Consider the following 19,269-nt stretch of genomic DNA (forward strand, 5'->3'; position numbering starts at 1 on the left):
GCAACACACTGACATCATCATCATGGCAACCAATTGTGGCATCATCACCATGGCAACCCATTATGACATCATAGCCGCCATGGCAACTCACTGACATTCCCGTCGCCATGGCAACACACTGACATCATTGTTGCCATGGCAACCACTATGACATCATTGTCACCATGATAACCCATTATGACATAATCATCAGCAACGCAACCGATTATGGCATCCACGTCACCATGGCAACACACTGACATCGTTGTCACCAGGCAACCCACTATGACAACAGTTGCCATGGCAACCCACTATGACAACAGTTGCCATGGCAACCCACTATGACAACAGTTGCCATGGCAACCCCCTATTACATTGTCATGGCAACCATTATGACATCATAGCCGCTATGGCAACTCACTGTGGCATTCCCGTCGCCATGGCAACACACCGGCATTGTTGCCATGGCAACCACTATGACCTCATCACCATGGCAACTCATTATGAAAATCATCACCAACGCAACCCACTATGCCATCCACGTGACCATGGCAATACACGGACATTATTGTCGCCATGGCAACCACTATGATATAGTCGTCGCCATGGAAAAGGACCAAAAGTAATTGGATAATTATCTCAAAAGCACTTTAGTGGGCTATTTTCTCATTAATGCATCATCTATCAGGCAGGTAAAAAGTCTGGAGCTGAATCCAGGTGTGGCATTTTCATTTGGAAGCTGTTATGAACCCACAACATGCGGTCAAAGGAATGGTCAATGGAAGAGAAACAGACCATTATTAGGCTAAAAAAAGTCCATCAGATAGATAGCAGAAATGTTAGGAGTGGCCAAATCAACAGCTTGGTACATTCTGCAAAAAAAAAAAAGTGCGCTGGTGAGCTTGGAAACTCAAGAAAGCCTGAACATCCATGAAAGACAACAGTGGTGGATGATCACAGGACCCTTATAAAAAAAAAACCTTCACAACATCCTCCCAAGTGAAGAACACTTTCCACAAAGTAGGGGTTTCATTATCCAAGTCTCCTATAGAGAGAAGACTTCATGAAAGCAAATACGGAGGGTTCACCACAAGGTGCAAACCATTAGTCAGCCTTAAAAATAGGAAGGCGAGATTAGGCTTTGCCAAAAAAACAGCTAAAGAAGCCAGCCCAGTTCTGGAAAAGCATTCTTTACTCAGATGAAATGAATATAAACCTGTACTAGAATAGTGGGAAGAAGAATGTATGGCGATGGGTTGGTACAGCTCATGATCCAAAGCACACCACATCCTCTGTAAAACATGGTGGAGGCAATGCGTATAACTACGTACTTTCAAGTAACGATTCACAATAAGCTGTCCTGTCTGTGCATGATGAGTAACACTATTTCCGGCCTCTATAGGTCATTCTTCATTTTCACGAGTTTTCCCCTCTGCAGACTAGATCTCTTAATTTGCAATTGCCTCTGAGCTGGTAGGTGGAAATTCGCTGATATGATGTCTCCTATTTAGAGCACAGCACAAAGAGGGATTCCGGTTCTTCATGCCTTAGTTAGCACACAGACAAAAGTAGCATGAAGGAAATTAAACAGCAGTAATGAGCTGTATAGATGTGAATCCAACTCCAAGGTTGAGGTAGAAGATTCGTTGCAACACTCAGCAGAATCTAACTTTCCCTGCTTGTTTTCTCACTCTCATCCTTCTTCATTCTCTCTCCCTAAAGTATAGCAGGAGGTGTAGACTCACTGACTTGGCAGTGCATCTTGTCTAAGCACAATGGAGTCGAGATCTGTTTCAGAGTGGATGACCAGTTTGGGAGGCAGGGAGAAATGGAAGAATAGGCTCAGAAGTGGAAAAAGTAGCACGTTTCTCCAACATATTTCAATGTTTCTTTTATTCAACTGTGCCATTTATTTTTGCAAAGTTTGTGGAAAGCACAGTTCCAATTTAAAGCACAAAAGGCTCCCACCCAATGAGTAACAGTATGGGTTCCTTAGCAGCTCCTTGTCTGCATCTGATACAGTCATAGCCGAAAGTGTTAGCACCTTTGAAATTGTTCCAGAAATGAAGCATTTCTGACAGAAAACTATTGCAATTACACATGTGTTGTTATACACGTTTGTTTATTTCCTTTGGGTGTATTGGAACAACAACAAAAAATACAGAGAAAAAAAGGCAAACTGGACATCAATTCACACAATACCCGCAAAATGAGCCAGACAAAATAGTTGGCACCTTTCCAAAATTGTGGGTAAACAACTCTGTTTCAAGTAAGTGATGCTCATTCAAACCCACCCGTGGCAAGAAACAGATGTGCACAATATGAAAATCACACCTGAAACCAGATAAAAAGGGGAGAAGTTGACTCAATCTTTGCATTGTGTGTCTCAATAAGCATGGAGAACAGAAAGAACAGAAAGAGGAGAAGAGAACAGTTTGAGGACATGAGAACCAAAATGGTTGAAAAATATTAACAATCTCAAGGCTTCAGTTTCAAATTCATCTCCAGATATCTTGATGTTACTCTGTCCATAGTGTGCAACATAATAAAGAAGTTTACAACTCATGGCACTGTAGCTAATCTCACTGGACGTGGATGGGAGAGAAAAAAAAAAAATGATGAAAGGTTGCCACGCAGGATAGTCAGGATGGTGGATTAGCAGCCCCTATCAAGATCCAAAGAAATTTCTGCTCTCCTGCAGGCTCAGGGTACAGTGTCAGCATGAACTATAAATTGACATTTGAATGAAATTAAACGCTATGGCAGGAGACCCAGGAGGACCCTACTGCTGACATATAGACATAAAAAAGCTAGACTGCAGTTTGCCAAAATGTACGTTGAGTAAGCCAAAATCCATCTGGGAAAGCGTCATGTGGACAGAGGAGACCAAGATAGAGGTTTTTGCTGAAGCACACCATTCTTCTGTTTACCAAAAACCGAATGAGGCCTACAGAGAAAAGAACACAGTGCCTACAGTCAAATATGGTGGAGGTTCAAAGGTGTTTTGAGTTTGTTTTGCTGCCTCTTGCACTGTATGCTTTGACTGTGTGAAAGACATCATGAAATCTGAAGATTACCGATGGATTTTGGGTTGAAATGTAGTGCTCAGTGTCAAAAAGCTGGATTTGCCTCCTAGGTCATGAGTCTTCCAACAGGACAATGACCCTAAAAATGCTACAAGAAGCACCCAGAAATGGATGGAAACAAAGCGCTGAAGAATTCTCCCATTGAACACCTGTGGAGAAAGCTTAAAACTGCTGTTGGGAGTAGGCACCCTTCAAATATGAGAGATCTGGAGCAGTGTGCAAAAGAAGAGTGGTCAAAAAATATAGTTCTTACCGATAACGGTATTTCTCTGAGCCCATGACGGCACCACAGAGAGAGGGGATCCGCCCACCACGGACAGGAAACCTACAGATAAAAAGGCGGTACCACTCTCCTGCATCAGTTGTTTACATAGACAACGATGGGAGACTACAAAAGTTAGTTAGTTTTAACATTACTTAGTATAATTAAGATACCGCGTGCCTAAAATCAAATAATCTATGACACTGTGTTGATGTGTACACCCATAAGTGAAGGGAGGGAATGTACGGGTGCCGTCATGGGCTCAGAGAAATACCGTTATCGGTAAGAACTATATTTTTCTCTGTCGCCCATGATGGCACCACGGAGAGATTTGAATAGATTGTACATTCAGGGAGGGACCACTGCCTCTAGAACCCTTTTACCGAAGGTAAGGTCCGAAGAGGAGATAAGGTCCAATCTATAGTGCCTATAGAATGTGGAAGGTGATGACCAAGTAGCAGCTCTACATATCTGGTCTATAGAAGCTCCGGCCTTCTCCGCCCAAGAGGCTGCTACTGCTCTTGTAGAGTGAGCCTTGACTTCCCCTGGAGTGGACAGTCTATTTGCCGAGTATGATAGGCTGATAGCTTCCGAGATCCATCTCGCTAGTGTGGCTTTGGAGGCTTTTTTCCCCTTTCGGGGACCCTGGAAAGACACAAACAGAGAAGCATCCTCCCTACTCTCCCTGGTGGCTTCTAAGTATTGCAGGAGGCATCTTCTGACATCTAATGTATGTAATATTTGTTCCTCCCTATTTTTAGGGTGGGGACAGAAAGAGGGGAGAGATATCTCCTGAGATCTCTGAAATCTGGAAGCCACTTTCGGGAGGTATGCTGGGTCTATCTTTAAAATGACTCTATCCTCTAAGAACTGAGTGTAAGGGGGGTTAGCTGAAAGTGCCTGTATGTCACTAACCCTGCGGGCGGATGTGAGGGCGACCAGCAGGGAGGTTTTGAGAGATCGGTTTTTCAATGAGATTTCATCTAATGGTTCAAAAGGAGATTTAGTCAGTGCTTTAAGGACCAAATTTAAGTCCCATTGGGGGGGTAACCCTTACTGGAAGAGGTCTAGATCTCCCGGCTGCCCTGATAAACCTAGAGACCCACCTATTTGAGGCTAAATCGAAATTGAATAGGGCTCCTAAAGCTGCGACATGAACTTTTAGGGTGCTCGTGGCTAGACCAATCTCCAACCCATTTTGCAAAAATTCTAATATGGATTTAAGGGGGATTTCTTCCCCTATTTTTGCCCCTGATGATGAAAGGAATTTTTTCCATATTTTACCATATTGCTTTGTTGTGACTGGTTTTCTACTTTGAAGTAGAGTTGAAATTAGCCCCGGAGAGAATCCTCTGCCTTCTAATAGCTTCCTCTCAAAAGCCAAGCCGTCAAGTGCAAGCTCTTGACTTGCGGATGATGGACCGGGCCTTGAGATAGAAGGTTTGGGAGGTCTGGTAACAACCATGGATCGGATATTGACATTTTCCTCATCCAGGAGAACCAAGGCCTCTTCGGCCAGAACGGGGCTATCAATATTACAAGAGCCCCGTCCTCCCGAATTTTCCTCAGCACTGCCGGAATCAGAGAGAGAGGAGGAAAAGCATAAGCCAGCTGATGATGCCAAGGGATCAGGAATGCATCTACTACTACTGGGTTCCCCAGGGGAGCTATGGAGCAAAAAGAGTCCACTTTTTTGTTCAGGTAGTTTGCGAAGAGGTCTATTTTGGGAACACCCCATCTTTTTGTGATCTGGGTAAATACTGCCTGATTTAGCTCCCATTCCCCCTGTTTTAGGCTGGAGCGACTGAGGAAGTCTGCTTTGACATTGTCGACCCCCTTTATATGCAGGCTTGTTAGGGAAAGGAGGTTGGTCTCGGCTATTTGTAGGATTGACTTGGTCACCTCCATCAGACTCTGGGAACGAGTACCCCCCTGGTGATTTAGGTATGATACCACCACCTGGTTGTCCGACATCACCCTGACATGGTGAGAGTGGAGAGGACCCAAGAATTCCCGCAGGGCAAACTTGACTGCTAAAAGTTCCTTCATATTGGAGGATTTGTTTTTTAGTGTTGATGACCAAGGGCCCTGGGCTACTAGATCGTCGAGATGAGCACCCCACCCCGTGGGACTTGCGTCCGTGGTTAGGACCTTTGAAACTGGGAACACCCACGGGACTCCCCGGGAAAGATTTTCCTGCGATGTCCACCAGACTAGTGAGTGACTTGTGCGAGGAGATAATGTTAACCGCCCTTCTAAATGCTCCCCTAGAGAGACCTGTTCTGATAGGATTTGCCACTGGAGGTCTCTTGAATGGAACGGAGCCCACTGGACTGCGGGGATGCATGAAGTCATAGAGCCTAAGAGGGACATTGCCTGGCGGAGGGTTATGGAGGGAAGAGATTGCATTTTTGATGCTAGACCCTGAATTTTTTGTTTTTTTGTTCCCCGGGAGCCGACATTCCATTTTTATGGAGTCTAGGGTGAGAGTCCTAGATACTCCTGACCTGGGAAGGCAACAGCCTGGACTTTTGTAAGTTTATTAGCCAGCCCAACTCCCTTAAAGAGTGTATTACTGTTGTCAGCTGATTTTCGCAGTGTTGGGGGGAGGAGCCTATCACCAAAAAGTCGTCTAGATAAGGCACAATTAGGGTGTTTTGTTCCCTGAGATGAGCCATTACCTCCGCAATCAGTTTTGTGAAAATTCTCGGGGCTATGGCTAGACCAAAGGGTAGAGCCAAGAATTGAAAGCGGCGTACCACCCCCCCCCACCCCCCGATGTAAACTGCCAGTCTGAGAAACTTTTGGTGATCTTTGTGTATGGGGACATGGTAATACGCGTCCTTCAGGTCCAGGACTACCATGAAGCATTGAGGAAACAGCATTTTTATAGATGACTTTATTGTTTCCATCTTGAATCTCTAGACAACTGTTTAGGGCTTTCAAGTTTATGATCGTCCTGTAGGACCCGTCTGGTTTTTTCCTCAGGAACAGAGGAGAATAGTACCCTTGCCCTCTTTCTTGAGGGGGAACTTCCAGGAGTACGCCTTTTCCTACTAGCCCGATGACTTCGTTCTCCAATGCCAGTTGTTCTTCCGCTGAAGACCTTGGAGAAGTCATCGTAAAGGAGGGACGAGGGTATTTTTGAAATGTCAATTTCAGCCCTGATTCTATTATGCTCAGAATCCAGTGACTGGAGGTAATCCTCTCCCAGGCCGAGAGAAAGAGTGACAGTCTCCCCCCTACCTGGGGCCAACCTTCATTGGGGAGGCTTTTTGTTATCGTTGGGATTTTTGTTAAAAATGAATCCCTTGTTTTTGTTTTTCTTATCTTCCCATCTCCCTTGGCCTCTCCCCGTTTTTTTACGGAAAAACCTCTTGCTCCGAAAGGGCTTCCTATAGGAGGGGAAACTCAGAGAGGGAAAAGATTTCTTTTTATCCCCTGCTTTTTCCAGGATGTCGTCTAGGGTGGAGCCGAACAGAAATTCTCCTTCGCAGGGGATGGTACATAGTTTTGTTTTTGTTTGCAGATCGCCCGGCCAGCATTTAAGCCAGAGCGCGCGCCTAGCTGAGTTCGAGAAGACTGCTGATCTGGCAGCTAATCTGATGGAAACGGCCGAAGCATCGGCCAGGAATGCCGCAGCCCCTTTCATTACCGGCAAGGTATTGAGGATTGAGTCCCGGGATGATTTTCCTTTGAGCTGGCCCTCTAGTTGATCTAACCAGATCATCAGGGAGCGGGATGTACATGCGGCTGCTACTGCCGGCTTTAGACCTCCTCCCGCTGCCTCCCAGGAGCTTTTGAGAAAGGCATCCGCCTTCTTGTCCATAGGGTCTTTCAGGACCCCCATGTCTTCAAAAGGGAGAGCAAATTTTTTTGATGCCTTAGCTATGGCGACATCTAGTTTAGGGGCTCTATCCCAGAAGGAGCAGGATTCGTCCTCGAAGGGGTACTTTCTTTTCGGAGTTAACAGTGATTTTTTTATGTTTTTTTTCCACTCTTTTTTAATTAGTGACGATATCGCATCATTGAGCGGAAAGGCCCTCTTCTTTCTCTGTTCTAGACCCCCAAACATAATGTCCTGAACCGATCTTTTGGGGTGAGAGTCTACCAGCCCCATAGTGCTCCTCACTGCTTTTATGAGGCCATCAGTGTCTTCTATGGGAAAACAACTGTGCCCCGCCGAGGAAGAAGAGGACGATGATGAAGAAGAGGAGTCAGAGGAACCTGAGACTGAGCTATCACTGTCTGTGTCTGATGCCGGAGACGGGGACCTGTGTCTGGTCTTTCTCCGTTTTTTTCCTTTTTTAAAAGGGATCTAAAGGTGTCTTCGACCTGATCCTTGATCAGGGTTTTTAAATCAGCTGCGAACCCGGGAAGGCTCTCAGATACTGTTTGCTGTATGCATGTATTACATAGTCTTTTCTCCCAGGTAGATGGGAGATCTTCTCTACAAAGGGCACAGATTTTATGCTTAGTTTTTCCTAAGCTTTTCTTCCCCTATAAGAGAGACAAATAATAATCTTACTGCCTCTGACATTCAGGAAGATCACTTACCACCTCCAGGACCCATAAATACCGGTTGGGGATGCTCTGTGTCCGTCTTTTTCCCTGACGCCGTGCTGGACTCCTTGCTATGCTGAGACCTTTGGCGTTCTTTACCGGTGGTATCCTGGTGTCCTTTCAGTTGTCGTCATCGTTTTTGCTGCTGCGACGACCCTGGAGGTGGTGATTCTGGCACGGGTGATGCTGGGTCACTCATACTGCCGTTGTTGCTGCGGCTGGTGCTGCCACTGTGGCGCCAATGCTGTGACACAAGGCTCACGCTGGCCAGAGGCTCGTACTGCTGCTTGGCTCGTGTTACAGATAACACTGCGGGTAACGCTGCGGAGCCGCTGGCAACTGATTCTGTTCCTTTTTTAAACGGGAGATTCCCGCCGCTTTTTTTTTTTTTTTTTTAATTTTGCGCCTGCGCAGAGCTCATAGATTCGGCGCCGAGCGCCGTCCGCCGGCGCAGATGCGCCTCCCTGCCAGCGCCCGCGCCGATACTTAGATGCGCCCATCCGCCGGCGCAGATGTCCAGAGCCGGCGCAGATGCGCACAACGCCGGTGCGAGCGCCGACCCATCAAACGCCGGCGTCTGCGCAGATGCGCCCATCATTGGCGCATGCGCCGTAGCGGTCAACGCCGGCGCCTGCGCAGAAGCCTCCTCCGGCGCCCGCGCAGCCCCCACCGGCGTCTGCGCAGAAGCTCCCGCCGTCGGCGCCTGCGCAGAAGCGCCCCACTGGGGCCTGCGCAGCTCCCGTGCTCCTGCGCTATCGAGAGACTGGTAAGTCTCGGGCATGCGCCGTCGGACCAAGATGTCGCCCTAGAAGCACCTCTGGAGAGGAACCGGCTCCTTGCGGCCTTAATGCGCGGCTCTGCACGCCGGGTGGCGGTGCAGTGTGCAGGCTGACGCTTTTACAGGGAGGGCCACGCTACACCTCCCGCAACCACAGAGGGACCCCCCTGGATGTTGCAGTTGCTGCCTCTTACCTGGGGAGGTGACCGCGAACTCCATGTCACCTCCCCCACACACCCTAAAGGCCTACTAGCCCCAGCGGTGGTGCCTCGGGTAACCACACCAGCCGAGGCAGAGGGACCCCAGCTGCCTGAGTCGGACTGATTGGCCCCGGAATCCCACGTCGATCTTCTTTCTGGTAAGTCTGTAGGTCTCCCATCAAGGACAGGAAACCAACTGATGCAGGAGAGTGGTACCGCCTTTTTATCTGTAGGTTTCCTGTCCTTGGTGGGCGGATCCCCTCTCTCCATGGTGCCGTCATGGGCGACAGAGAAAATTCCAGTTGAGAGATATAAGAAGCTTGCTAGTGGTTATAGGAAGCAATTGATTGCAGTTATTTATTATAAAGGGTGTGCAGCCAAATATTGAGTTGAGGGTGCCAACAATTTTGTCCAGCCCATTTTTGAGGTTGTGCGAAATGTCCAATTTGCTTTTTTTTCTCCGTTTTTTTTTGTGTTGTTCCAATACACATAAAAGGAAAAAACTTGTGAACAACAAAATATATGTAACTGCAATAATGTTCTGGGAGAAATACTTCATTTTCTGGACCAATTTCAAGGGTGGCAACACTTTCAGCCATGACTGTCCATCTGCTGTTACGTAAGGGTTGTCATTTAATAGGAAACATGTAGAAAGAAGCGGCAACACTCACCATCCTTGTACGATCTGATTTCTTTATTGAAAAGTGCGATACAACACCGGCATCTTCACGGCTCGGGATAGTGCAGGAAAAGAGGAGGTGAGCAGGATGTGACGACGGCCGTTTCGCGCCAACGGCAGCGCTTCCACGGGTCCAATGAAGCGCTGCTCACCTCCTCTTTTCCTGCACTATCCCGAGCCGTGAAGATGCCGGTGTTGTATCGCACTTTTCAATAAAGAAATCAGATCGTACAAGGATGGTGAGTGTTGCCGCTTTCTACATGTTTCCTCTGGCGGTTCCCTTGCTTCAAGCGAGCACCTCTGCCTTGGTGTCAGGCTCTCCGCACACACCTTGATTAAACCGCAGTTAGTTCTGGGTGAATGCACGGCTGTGCGGCTCGGCTTTTTCTCCTTTCAATGACTTTTGTCATTTAATAGGAAATAGGACATTCTATACACTGCATAACATGCACTTAAAAGTAATGATTATAGAAGGATTTGTCCTGCTGGGACTTCCCTCTATGAGCCAAAACAAAGTCATTCTGTAAGAAGGGCCAAGGTGATCCGCTGATCACCCTCCCGTAAAGTCACAATCGGAAAGGATTGCCTCTGATGAGTTAACACCTCTTACATAACTTTGCATAGAAACGCTCTTTCAAGGGAATCGGTCACCATGTTTTTGCTACGCCGTCTAAGAGCATGGTGTTTGGACTAAAACCCTAATTTCAGTGATGTGTCACTGGCTGGTCTTACTGTCATTTTGATACAATGCTGAACCCTGTGTAACCCCACCCACATCACTGATTGGCAGCCTTTTATAGTACACAGAAAGCTGCCAATCAGTGAGGGGGGTGGGGTTACATTGAGAAGTTGACTAGGAGGCATGAGACTCCTAGTCTTCTAGTGATAATTTCCTGCTGATAAAACACTGATTTTATTATTACAGCCCAGTAAGTGACACATTGCTGGAATCAGGCTCTCAGCAACTTTATCATGGTGTTCTAGGATTACATAACAAACCTGCTGATAGATTCCCTTTAAATGAATATTATCCGCTTGTCCCATATATATCATTCCTCTAATTTGTTTTAATGGTCATTTACATAGCACATACAAATATTTTATCATTTTTACATATAATTTTAGTACAAAGACTAAAAAGGATCATCGCTCTGGTCCATTAGGCATATTCTTATGACACCCAAGTTTTGAGACAGTAATTGCAGTAAAAGCACCAGATATTGATATACCCCCCATACATCACAGATATGAATACAGGAGGGTTTCCCAACCATTCTCTATGTACAGGCATTAGGTCTATACATATGAATGGATGCTACAAAAGCAGCCGTACGCCTTACCTTTACTATACTCTTCAGCGGCATTGTCCCATGGGAAAATCGATGAACAAATATTGTTTCTATCAATCTTTTGATATAGTGGAACGAGTGACAGCAGCAAGCCAAGCTGGAGAAGAAAATGCATCTCATCAGCAGGTTACAACATCCTATCCCAGAGCTGAACATCAAGCAAAGGCAACGTTACTTCAATATGGAACTTACTGAACGACGGAGTGAGGACTTGAGGTAAAAGCCTTGGCTAATCCGTAGAAAAAAGGCATCCGGAAATAGAACAAAAAATATACAAAAAGTGGCCCTGCATATTCTGTTAGAAAAACCTGCAAAAAAAAAAAAAAAAAACAGATATTGAATCAGCAGTGTATAGTTTTGTTTGCACGATATTCAGTGTTTCAACGTCACCTTTATATAAAGTTACTTAATGACTTTGTGTCTGATTTTTTTATTTCAGTTTGCCCTTGTGGGTGGATTTTAGGCTTTCCAGATTTTTTCACCCGATTCATCATTTGCAACATTTCGAAAGGACCTTTTTTTTTTTTAAATGTGCTCCAGGTTCCCCCTGAAGTGATTTTATGTACGCCCCAAAAATTTTTTGCACAATTTTTGTGACTTTTTTTTTTTTTTAAGCTAAAACTGATTCGAAATTCAAGTACTCCGTGCGCCATTTTGCAGAGTTTGGCACAGAAAACGGCAATGAATACCACAAGACGAGAAAAGATGATGATGAATCGGGACCATTGTGTAGTGTCAAAGCGCCATCCACATCAGAAATAGATTTAATAGTTGCAATCAGATGGACATTGATGTGGATGGTGATTTTGAGCCATTCTACGTCAGGATGACCTGACTGACCAGCCGCGATTCTGCACCGGAGCTTTCCACTACAAACAGTTGACCCTGTTAAAGGGAGTGTGTCACCCCAAAATTCGCCTATAAGCTAAGGCCACCGGCATCAGGGGCTTATCTACAGCATTCTGGAATGCTGTAGATAAGCCCCCGATGTAACCTGAAAGATAAGAAAATCAAGTTTTATTATACTCGCCCAGGGGCTGTCCCGGTTAGGTTCAGGTCCGATGGGTGTCGCGGTCCGGGGCCTCCCATCTTCTTACGATGATGTCCTCTTCTTGTCTTCCTGCCACGGCTCCGGCGCAGGTGTACTTGGTCTGTCCTGTTAAGGGCAGAACAAAGTACTGCAGCGCGCAGGCGCCAGGAAAGGTCAGAGAGGCCCAGTCCCTGCGCACTGCAGTACTTTGCTCTGTCCTCAACAGGGCAGACAAAGTATGCCAGAGCCGAAAAGCAAAGAGGACATCATCTTATGAAGATAGGAGGTAAGCCCCCAAGAATGACATCTGCAACGAGCTTTAAGCAGAATATGGTTTTTTTTTTTCTAAATTAGAAAACCCTTTTATTTTAACTATAGATGAATAATTTGAAGGATTACCATAGTCCATCCAATTTGGGGACCTAAATCTCTAAAATATAAGGTAGCTGTGGTGCCAACTGGAAGCTCTCGCAGGACTTCGTCGTCTTTTAATGACCTTCCCTCTATATTGAAAACATGGAAATACTTGTAAATGTTCAGTACATAATGCTCAGACTTCTATCTCCTACATAGGACACCGATTTCTCCGGAGATGATATTACAGTGGTAGATCGTTACATAGTTCTGATTATTTCTTATGTATGTTACACTAAACTATGGGTAAAGGGACTAGTGCGGATTTACATTGTAGTAGAATAAAAGCTCCACAATGGATGGTAAAAACTTTAAAAATATATACGGTATATATAGCTCTGTAGTCTTATAGTTTTAATGGAAAAAAGTTAATCTAATATATAAAGCTGAATGTGTGTATGTATGTGTGTATGTATGTATGTATGTATGTATGTATGTATGTATGTATGTGTGTGTGTGTGTGTGTGTGTGTGTGTGTGTGTGTGTGTGTGTGTGTGTGTGTGTGTGTGTGTGTGTGTGTGTGTGTGTGTGTGTGTGTGTGTGTGTGTGTGTGTCCGGGATTGGCATCTGAACCGTCGCAGCTACAGCCACAAAATTTTGCACAGTCACACGTCTGGACCCCGAGAGCGTCATAGGCTATGTTGTGAGGCGAAATTTTAACCCCGCGCCTTCCAATTCACCAAACAATTTTGCCCCTATCTACATAATGGGGAAAAAATGATAGGAAAAGTGTTGGAGGCAAATTAACAGCTGCCAGATGTGAACAAGGGGGACTTAAAGAATGAGAGCGATGGCGCCAAAGAGTATATACCGTACAGTTGCTAAGGTGGGGCCCCGACATGGGATAATCACCACACCACCACGGGGATATGAACACACACACAAAATGCCCCACACACTACCACGTGCTCGAACACATATATCACCCTCAGCACACATTTCACCACACACACCAACCTCGCCACATAAAAGTCGAAACACAAAAGTCGGCGCTCAAAACTCGCCACGCGCAAAACTCCACATGCAAAACTCACCTCATGGAAATCTCGCCACACGCAAAACTTGCACACGCAGAAAAATTGCCACATGCACAAAAGTTGCAACACATGCAAAAGTTGCCTCACACAAAACTTGCACATGATCAAAAGGCACCACACATAAAACTCGCCACGCGCAAAACTCGCCATGCGCAAAACTTGCTGCACACAACTTGCTACACTAACCTGTCACATGCAACTCGACAGACAAAAAGTTGCTACACGCATGTCGCCACACAAAACTCATCTCACAAAAGTCCCTACATGCATGTCGCCACACGCAACTCAACACACACAACTTGACACACGAAACTCACCCTAAAACACAAGTCTGGTATTATCCTTCAAAAATAAAAATCTGATTAATAAGCAGACAAACTACAAGAGCATCAAATGTACCATATAGGAATCCGGCAGCTGTCAGTCACATGACCAGTCTATTATGTGTATGTGTGAGCTAATATATACTGCCAGGGGGTGGGCTTACTGTTGGCTGGGGATTTATCAGGCTGCCAATTTAGCTTACAAATACTGTGGTAAAAATACTGACCAAATAACGTGTGAACGAGGGCTAATACAGGAGGAGATGACATACAGATATATACTATATACAGGAGGAGATGACACACAGGTATATACTATTTACAGGGGAGATGACACACAGGTATATACTATATGCAGGAGATGACACACAGATATATACTATATACAGGAGAGATGACACACAGGTATATACTATATACAGGAGATGACACACAGGTATATACTATTTACAGGGGAGATGACACACCGGTATATACTATATACAGGAGATGACACACAGGTATATACTATTTACAGGGGAGATGACACACAGGTATATACTATATACAGGAGAGATGACACACAGGTATATACTATATACAGGAGGAGATGACACACAGGTATATACTATATACAGGAGCAGATTACCTACAGGTATATAGTATATACAGGAGGAGATGACATACAGGTATATGCTATGTATAGGAGGAGATGACATACAGGTATATACTATATACATGTGGAGATGACACACAGATATATACTATATATAGGTGAGATGACACACAGGTATATACTATATACAGGAGATTACATACAGGTATATCTAATATATAAAGCTGAATGTGTGTATGTATGTATGTGTGTATGTCCGGGATTGGCATCTGCACCGTCGCAGCTACAGCCACAAAATTTTGCACAGTCACACGTCTGGACCCCGAGAGCATCATAGGCTATGTTGTGAGGTGAAATTTTAACCCCGCGCGTTCCAATTCACCAAACAATTTTGCCCCCATCTACATAATGGGGAAAAAGTGAAGGGAAAAGTGTTGGAGGAAAATTGACAGCTGCCAGATGTGAACAATGGGGACTTAAAGAATTAGAGCGATGGCACCAAAGAGTATATACCGTACAGTTGCTAAGGTGGGGCCCCGACATGGGATACTCACCACACACGGGGATATGAACACAAACACAAAATGCGCCACACACTACCACGTGCTTGAACACATATACGACCCTCAGCACACATTTCACCACACACACACACCAACCTCGCCACATAAAAGTCGAAACACAAAAGTCACCACTCAAAACTCGCCACGCGCAAAACTCGCTACATGCAAAACTCGCCATATGCAAAACTAGGCTCACGCAAAACTCGCCACACGTGCAAAACTCACCTCATGGAAAACTCACCTCATGCAAAACTTGCACACACAGAAAAATTGCCACATGTACAAAAGTTGCAACACATGCAGAAGTTGCCTCACACAAAACTTGCACATACTCAAAACGCACCACACATAAAACTCGCCACGCGCAAAACGCGCCATGCACAAATCTTGCTGCACACAACTTGCTACACTAACCTGTCACATGCAACTCGACACACAAAATGTTGCTACACGCATGCCACCACACAAAACTCATCTCACAAAAGTCGCTACATGCATGTCGCCACACGCAACTCAACACACACAACTTGACACATGAAACTCGCCCTAAAACACACACAAGTCTGGTATTATCCTTCAAAAATAAAAATCTGATTTAATAAGCAGACAAACTACAAGAACAACAAATGTACCATATAGGAATCCGGCAGCTGTCAGTCACATGACCTGTCTATTATGTGTATGTGTGAGCTAATATATACTGCCAGGGGGTGGGCTTACTGTTGGCTGGGGATTTATCAGGCTGCCAATAGCAACCAATCACAGCTCAGCTTCTATTTTGCTACAGTTAATTAATCTGAGCTCTGATTGGTTAATATAGGCAACAAAGACATTCTCAGTATAACAAAGCTAATATATGTTAAGAAATGCTTCTATTTGCTTAGTTTTTGCCTTTTAATAATTACATTTCTATCTATTTGTTTTGTGGTTTTTGCGTGCAGAATAAATTTTTGTTAACACATTCTATTTTGCTAACAGCAGTCATTAACCCGGGCGAAGCCGGGTAGTACAGCTAGTCTATTCAATAAAAAACACAAATTCTGCGTAATCCAGCTCAATGAACATTGCATAAACTAATGTGAATTCTTAATATTAATAATCAGATGAGGCTGAGTGATGAGGTTCAGTGCGAAGATGATGAGAAACATCTTCTACACGAACATTATCAAAAGTAAAGCAAAACTTTGTTTAAAAGTTATTTACTCCTAAGGGAATCTCCCCTACATACTGGGGTCTAACCGTATTGATTGTCTTGCTGGATACCACTGAGGATCTGTAAGAGAAGAAACAAGCTTTAGAAAACAAAAAGCGAAAAACAAGAAATGGAAAAAGTCTTATGTCAAGGTAATCTGTAGTCAAAATCTAAAAACTCACCTTTGCCACTGGGAAAATGGATTTCGAAAATCTCATTACTAGGTCCGAGCTACTTGTACAGTTTTCCAATCAATGTTGTGCCAAGTTTCTGTCTGTTTTTGGGTTTTTTTTAGATTTATGATATATGGACTGTAATGGACAACCCCTTTAACAGTTCAGCTATAACCTACTTTCCTGCAGTTTATTAGTTTAAAAACCCTTTTTAACTGGGTCAAGGGTGGTCGGAGACCAGTGCCCCTTCTCTACCCTTTGTATTTTTCTGGCAGATGGCATGACATGACCGCTGCTGCCAATCGGCAACACTGCAGCCTTCACATTCTGTACGAGCCAGATATACATCTTCTGGATCAGAGGAACGAAAAGGCCGCTGATGATGATCACTTTTTGCTGGAAAAAGAAGAAAGGATGCCACTGGGGGACAGTGCTAAGTTTGTAGACAACTATTGATTCTATGGTTCCACCACCCTTGGCCCTTTTGTAATGGGTTAAACTCTGTGGGTTGGTTATGCTCTAACTAAAACTGCCTGTATAGCCTTGAATGTATACAGCCAAGTATCCCGCTCACACAGGGGTGGGATTCAGCCAGTTCACGCAGGCTCGGGAGAACCAATTAAAATTTCAGCCCCCGATCTGGTTACGGAGGCCGCCTCACCAATTTCAACTGAATGTGCTTCATTAGACGCACATTCAGTTGACATATTGTGGAGCAGGAAGCCCTTCCTGCACCACAATAGGTAAAATGGGTGCGGGCCCGGCAGCTGATGTCGGGGCACATGTCACCAGCGTATGACATCACTACCATGCGTCAGCACATCTGCGCCACAAATGAAGCAAGAAAAGGACACTGCTGGACCACGGACACGTAAGAAGCATCTTGTTTTATTGTAATTACAGAATCGATGGGAGACACATGAGAGCCCAGCATGGGGGGCATAATTACAGGAAGGGGCCCAGGATAAGGGACATAATTACTGTATTGGGGTGAGAGTGAATAACAGATTATATTGCTCTATGGTGGCATGTGGGGGACATAATTACTGTAGAGGCCAATTAGGGGACATTATTACTGCTGTAATATATTTTACTTTTGAGGATATTGGTTTTCCATGGGTGGGGGGGTTGACAAAAGGGAGGTAATTTTACTGTGCAGGGCAGCACTATGTCGCATTTTTCCTTCATCTGGTGCAGTGTAGAAATTGGGGAAAAGTGGGGAATGTGTTTTTGAAGCGATCAGTTATAGATGACCGTGTGTTATTTTCTGCAGAGATTAATCCTGGCTGGGTGAAGTAATGGTGGTCTGCACCAGATGAAGAGGAAAAGTGAAGATGAATGATGTCTTAAAGGGAACCGGTCACCATGTTTAGCTGATATGCATTACGGACACCGCTTTTCAGGGCTTATCAAAAGCATTCTATAATGCTGTAGAAAAGCCCCCGATCTGACCAGTAAAGATAAGAAAAATAACTTATTATACACACTTGCGGGGTGGTCCAGTCCCAGGGGTGTCGCTCTTCTTGGTCCGACGCCTCTCATCTTCTTGTGATGCCGTCATCCACATGAAGCAAGCAGGAGGACGGCATCGCAAAAAGATGGGAGGCGCCAGACCAAGAAGAGCGACACCCATCGGACTGGACAACCCCGCAGGTGAGTATAATAAAAGTTATTTTCTTCTCTTACAGGTTGGATCGAGGGCTTATATACAGCATTACAGAATGCTGTAGATAAGCCCTGAAAGGCAGTGGCCGTAACTTGTATCAGCCAAACCTGGTGACAGGTTCTCTAACACGTGACTGGTACCTCATGATATTATTGTACATTTACACTTTATATACTATATACAGAGCTCCTGTGTATAATGTCACTGGTGATCACTGTATTACCTATACACTGACACTATATACAGAGTTTCTGTGTATAAGGTCACTGGTAATCCCAGTATTACCTGTACAATATATACAGAGCTCCTGTGTATAATGTCACTGGTGATCACTGTATTACCTGTACACTGTCACTATATACATAGCTCCTATATATCACATCACTGGTAATCCCTGTATTACCTGTACACTATATACAGAGCTCCTGTGTATGTCACTGGTGATCACTGTATTACCTGCACACTGACACTACATACAAAGCTCCTCTGTATAATGTCACCGGTGATCACTGTATTACTTATACACTATATGTTCTATACAGAGCTTCTGGTGTATAACAGCACTGGTATTCCCTGTATTGCCTGTACACTATATACAGAGCTCCCGTGTATAACTGGTGATCGCTGTATTACCTGTACACTGTCACTATATACAGAGCTCCTGTGTATAATGTCACTGGTGATCGCTGTATTACCTGTACACTGTCACTATATACAGAGCTCCTGTGAATAATGTCACTGGTGATCGCTGTATTACCTGTACACTGTCACTATATACAGATCTCCTGTGTATAATGTTACTGGTGATCACTGTATTACCTGTGCACTGTCACTATATACAGATCTCCTGTGTATAATGTCACTGGTGATCACTGTATTACCTGTGCACTGTCACTATATACAGAGCTCCTGTGTATAATGTCACTGGTGATCGCTGTATTACCTGTACACTGTTACTATATACAAAGCTCCTGTGTATAATGTCGCTGGTGATCACTGTATTACCTGTATACTATATAATATATACAGAGCTCCTGTGTATAATGTCACTGGTGATCACTGTATTACCTGTACACTGTCACTATATACAGAGCTCCTGTGCATAATGTCACTGATGATCACTATTACCTGTACACTATATAATATATACAGAGCTCCTGTGTATAATATCACTTTTAATCACTGTATTACCTGTACACTACATACACAGGAGCTCTGTATATAGTGACAGTGTACAGGTAATACAGTGATCCCCAGGGATATTATACACAGGAGCTCTGTAGAATATCCCTGGGGATCACTGTATTACCTGTACACTGTCACTATATACAGAGCTCTTATGTATAATGTCACTGGTGATCGCTGTATTACCTGTACACT

At 44.6% G+C, this 19,269-nt stretch overlaps 1 protein-coding gene across 2 annotated transcripts in view; it reads right to left on the reverse strand.

The window, feature by feature from the left end:
• The window catches only part of LOC143788634 (very-long-chain enoyl-CoA reductase-like), a 100,819-nt gene that overhangs the window by 27,135 nt on the left and 54,415 nt on the right, over positions 1-19,269 (reverse strand). Inside the window, exons 4-7 of one of the 2 annotated variants that reach the window (XM_077278435.1) lie at positions 16,087-16,131; positions 12,326-12,429; positions 11,089-11,204; positions 10,888-10,993 (exon numbers count right to left, since the gene is read on the reverse strand). In XM_077278435.1, coding sequence (XP_077134550.1) covers positions 10,888-10,993; positions 11,089-11,204; positions 12,326-12,429; positions 16,087-16,131 — 371 coding nt within the window. The remainder of the gene's footprint in view (positions 1-10,887; positions 10,994-11,088; positions 11,205-12,325; positions 12,430-16,086; positions 16,132-19,269) is intronic. The other variant, XM_077278437.1, reaches the window with a different exon arrangement.

The sequence above is a fragment of the Ranitomeya variabilis genome, chromosome 8 (assembly GCF_051348905.1).
Source record: "Ranitomeya variabilis isolate aRanVar5 chromosome 8, aRanVar5.hap1, whole genome shotgun sequence".
Classification (NCBI taxonomy): Eukaryota; Metazoa; Chordata; class Amphibia; order Anura; family Dendrobatidae; genus Ranitomeya; species Ranitomeya variabilis.